The sequence below is a fragment of the Pezoporus wallicus genome, unplaced genomic scaffold, assembly GCF_028554395.1.
Source record: "Pezoporus wallicus isolate ANWC-B61680 ecotype Strahan unplaced genomic scaffold, APGP_CSIRO_Pwel_v1 contig_8687, whole genome shotgun sequence".
Lineage (NCBI taxonomy): Eukaryota > Metazoa > Chordata > Aves > Psittaciformes > Psittacidae > Pezoporus > Pezoporus wallicus.
The window spans coordinates 1-3,442 of NW_026638042.1; the positions used below are offsets into that span (position 1 = coordinate 1).

The following is a 3,442-nucleotide window of genomic DNA, read 5'->3' on the forward strand; positions in this document are numbered from 1 at the left end:
GGTCCCTATGGGTCTGTATCCCTCCCTATGGCTCCCCCCAGCGTCCCGTGTCCCCGCCCCTCCCCCAGGCAAGGCTCTGGGCGCCGTGGGCGGGTACGTGGCGGGCCCCTCCCCCCTGCTGGACGCGCTCCGCTCGCTCGGCCCCGGCTTCATCTTCACCACGGCCCCGCCCCCCGCCGTGGCCGCCGCCGCCTTGGCCGCGCTCCGGGTGCTGGGGGGCGCCGAGGGGCGGGGCCTGCGCCGGGCTCTGCAGCGCCACGCGCGGCACCTGCGGGAACTGCTGCGGGACCGCCGCCTGCCCGTGCGCGCATGCGCCAGCCACATCGTGCCCCTGCCGGTACCGGGGGGGGGTATGGGGGGAGCTATGGGGGGGGCTATGGGGCGGCTATGGGGGGCTATGGGGGGCTATGGGGCGGCAATATGGGGGGCTATGGGGAGCTATGGGGGGCTATGGGGGGCTATGGGGCGGCAATATGGGGGGCTATGGGGAGCTATGGGGAGCTCTGGGGCTAGGGGGGCTATGGGGGGCTATGGGGAGCTATGGGGGGGCTCTATGGGGCGGCAATATGGGGGGCTATGGGGAGCTATGGGGGATCTATGGGGGGGCTATGGGGCGGCTATGGGGGGCTATGGGGGGCTATGGGGCGGCAATATGGGGGGCTATGGGGAGCTATGGGGGGCTATGGGGGAGCTATGGGGGAGCTATGGGGGGCTATGGGGGGGGCTATGAGGGGCTATGGGGGGGCTATGGGGGGCCATGGGGGGGCTATGGGGGGCTATGGGGGAGCTCTATGGGGGGCTATGGGGGGGCTATGGGGGGCTATGGGGCGGCAATATGGGGGGCTATGGGGGAGCTATGGGGGGCTATGGGGGAGCTATGGGGGGCTATGGGGGGAGCTATGGGAGGGACTATGGAGGGTCAATGGGGGGAGCTATGGAGGGGCTATGGGGGAGCTATGGGGGGGCTATGGGGGAGCTATGGGGGGCTATGGTGGGACGACTATGGGGGCCTATGGGGAGCTGTAGAGGGGCTATGGGGGGCCATGGGGGGGCTATGGGGGGGACTATGGGGCGGCTATGGGGGGCTATGGGGGGCTATGGGGGAGCTCTATGGGGCGGCAATATGGGGGGGCTATGGGGAGCTATGGGGGGACTATGGGGGAGCTCTATGGGGCGGCAGTATGGGGGGGCTATGGGGAGCTATTGGGAGCTATGGGGGGCTATGGGGGAGCTATGGGGGGCTATGGGGGGCTATGGTGGGACGACTATGGGGGGCTATGGGGAGCTGTAGAGGGGCTATGGGGGGCCATAGGGGGGCTATGGGGGGGACTATGGGGCGGCTATGGGGGGCTATGGGGGGACTATGGGGGAGCTATGGGGGAGCTGTGGAGGGTCTATGGGGGGAGCTATGGGGGGAGACTATGGGGGGGCTATGGGGGAGCTATGGGGGCGGACTGTGGGGGGTCTGGGGCGGGTCTATGGAGCATCCATAGGGGGTCTATGGGGTGGCAATGGGAGATCTATGGGGGGCTATGGGGATCTATGGGGTATCTATAGGGTGTCTATAGGGGTGGTCTCTATAGGCTCTCTCTCAGTCTCTATAGGCTCTCTCTATAGGGTCTCTATAGGTCTCTATAGGCTGTCTCTATAGGCGCTCTCCCCACAGGCTCTCTCTAGGTCCCTATAGGCTCTCTCCCCATAGGCTCTCCCCATAGGAGCTCTCCCCATAGGCTCTCTCCCCATAGGCTCTCCCCATAGGAGCTCTCCCCATAGGCTCTCTCCCCATAGGAGCTCTCCCCATAGGCTCTCTCCCCATAGGCTCTCCCCATAGGCTCTCTCCCCATAGGAGCTCTCCCCATAGCCTCTCTCCCCATAGGCTCTCTCCCCATAGGCTCTCTCCCCATGGGCTCTCTCCCCATAGCCTCTCTCCCCATAGGCTCTCCCCATAGGAGCTCTCCCCATAGCCTCTCTCCCCATAGCCTCTCTCCCCATAGGCTCTCCCCATAGGCTCTCCCCATAGCCTCTCTCCCCATGGGCTCTCTCCCCATAGGAGCTCTCCCCATAGGCTCTCTCCCCATAGGCTCTCCCCATAGGAGCTCTCCCCATAGGCTCCCCATAGGCTCTCCCCCCATAGGAGCTCTCCCCAGGAGCCCCGCGCAGGGCTCGGGGTGAGGGCTCGGTCCCGCCGCAGGTGGGGGACGCCAGCGCCGCCCAGCGGCTGAGCCGGGCGCTGCTGCAGGAGCACGGCCTCTACGTGCAGGCCATCAACTACCCCACGGTGCGGCGGGGGGAGGAGCTCCTGCGCCTCGCGCCCACCCCCCACCACAGCCCCGCCATGATGGAGAACCTGGCCGGTGAGGGGGGAGGGGCGGGGGATGGGGGGGGGGGATGGGGGGTGGGGGGGATGGGGGGTGGGGGGGTGGGGGTTGGGGGGTAAAGGGGGGATGGGGGGGTGGGGGGGGATGGGGGGTAAAGGGGGGATGGGGAGGGTGGGGGTTGGGGGGGGATGGGGGGCATAGGGGGTATGGGGGGGATAGAGTGTATGATGGGGGATGGGGGGTATGGGGGATATAGGGGTTATGGGGGGTATAGGGGGGTATGGGGGTATGGGGGACATGGGGGTTGATGGGGGTATGGGGGGGAATAGAGTGTATGAGGGGGTATGGGGGGTATGGGGGATATAGGGGGCATGGGGGGATGGGGGGGGATGGGGGACATGGGGCTTGATGGGGGTATGGGGGGATAGAGTGTATGAGGGGGTATGGGGGGTATGGGGGACATGGGGGTTGATGGGGGTATGGGGGGATAGGGGGTATGGGGGGGATAGAGTGTATGAGGGGGTATGGGGGATATAGGGGGCATGGGGGGATGGGGGGATGGGGGGGTATGGGGGACATGGGGGTTGATGGGGTTATGGGGGCTATAGGGGGTATGGGGGGGATAGAGTGTATGAGGGGGTATGGGGGATATAGGGAGTATGGGAGGCATGGGGGGTATAGGGGGGGTATGGGGGACATGGGGGTTGATGGGGGTATGGGGGATATAGGGGGCATGGGGGTATAGGGGGATGGGGGTATGGGGGGTATGGGGGACATGGAGCTTGATGGGGGTATGGGGGGATAGGGGCTATGGGGGCCATGTTGGTGATGGGGGGGGGGCTCACAGCGGGGCTGCCCCTGCCCTGCCCCCCCCCCCCCCCTGACCCCCCCTCCCCTCCCCTCCCCCCCCAGATCGCCTCTCCCAGTGCTGGGGGGAGCTGGGGCTGCCCCGCGCGCCCCCCCCGGGCTCCTCGTGCGCCTCCTGCCGGCGGCCCCTGCACTGGGCGCTCATGAGCGACTGCGAGCGGCGCCACGTGCAGGGGGGGGGCGGCCCCGCGGCGGCCTGAGCGAGCCCCGCACCCATAGAGACCCATAGGGACCCATAGAGACCCATGGGGACCCAT

The 3,442-nt window shown here is 67.4% G+C and overlaps 1 protein-coding gene across 1 annotated transcript; it reads left to right on the top strand.

Annotated features, from left to right (window-relative positions):
* Positions 1 to 68: 68 nt before the first annotated feature.
* Positions 69 to 3,385, top strand: LOC130598935 (5-aminolevulinate synthase, erythroid-specific, mitochondrial-like; the record flags this gene model as incomplete). The annotated part of the gene is made up of 3 exons (XM_057408899.1): positions 69 to 337; positions 2,192 to 2,354; positions 3,231 to 3,385. Coding segments are annotated over 3 exons (587 nt in total), but the record flags the coding sequence as incomplete, so codon positions are not given.
* Between the last annotated feature and the right edge of the window lie 57 nt (positions 3,386 to 3,442).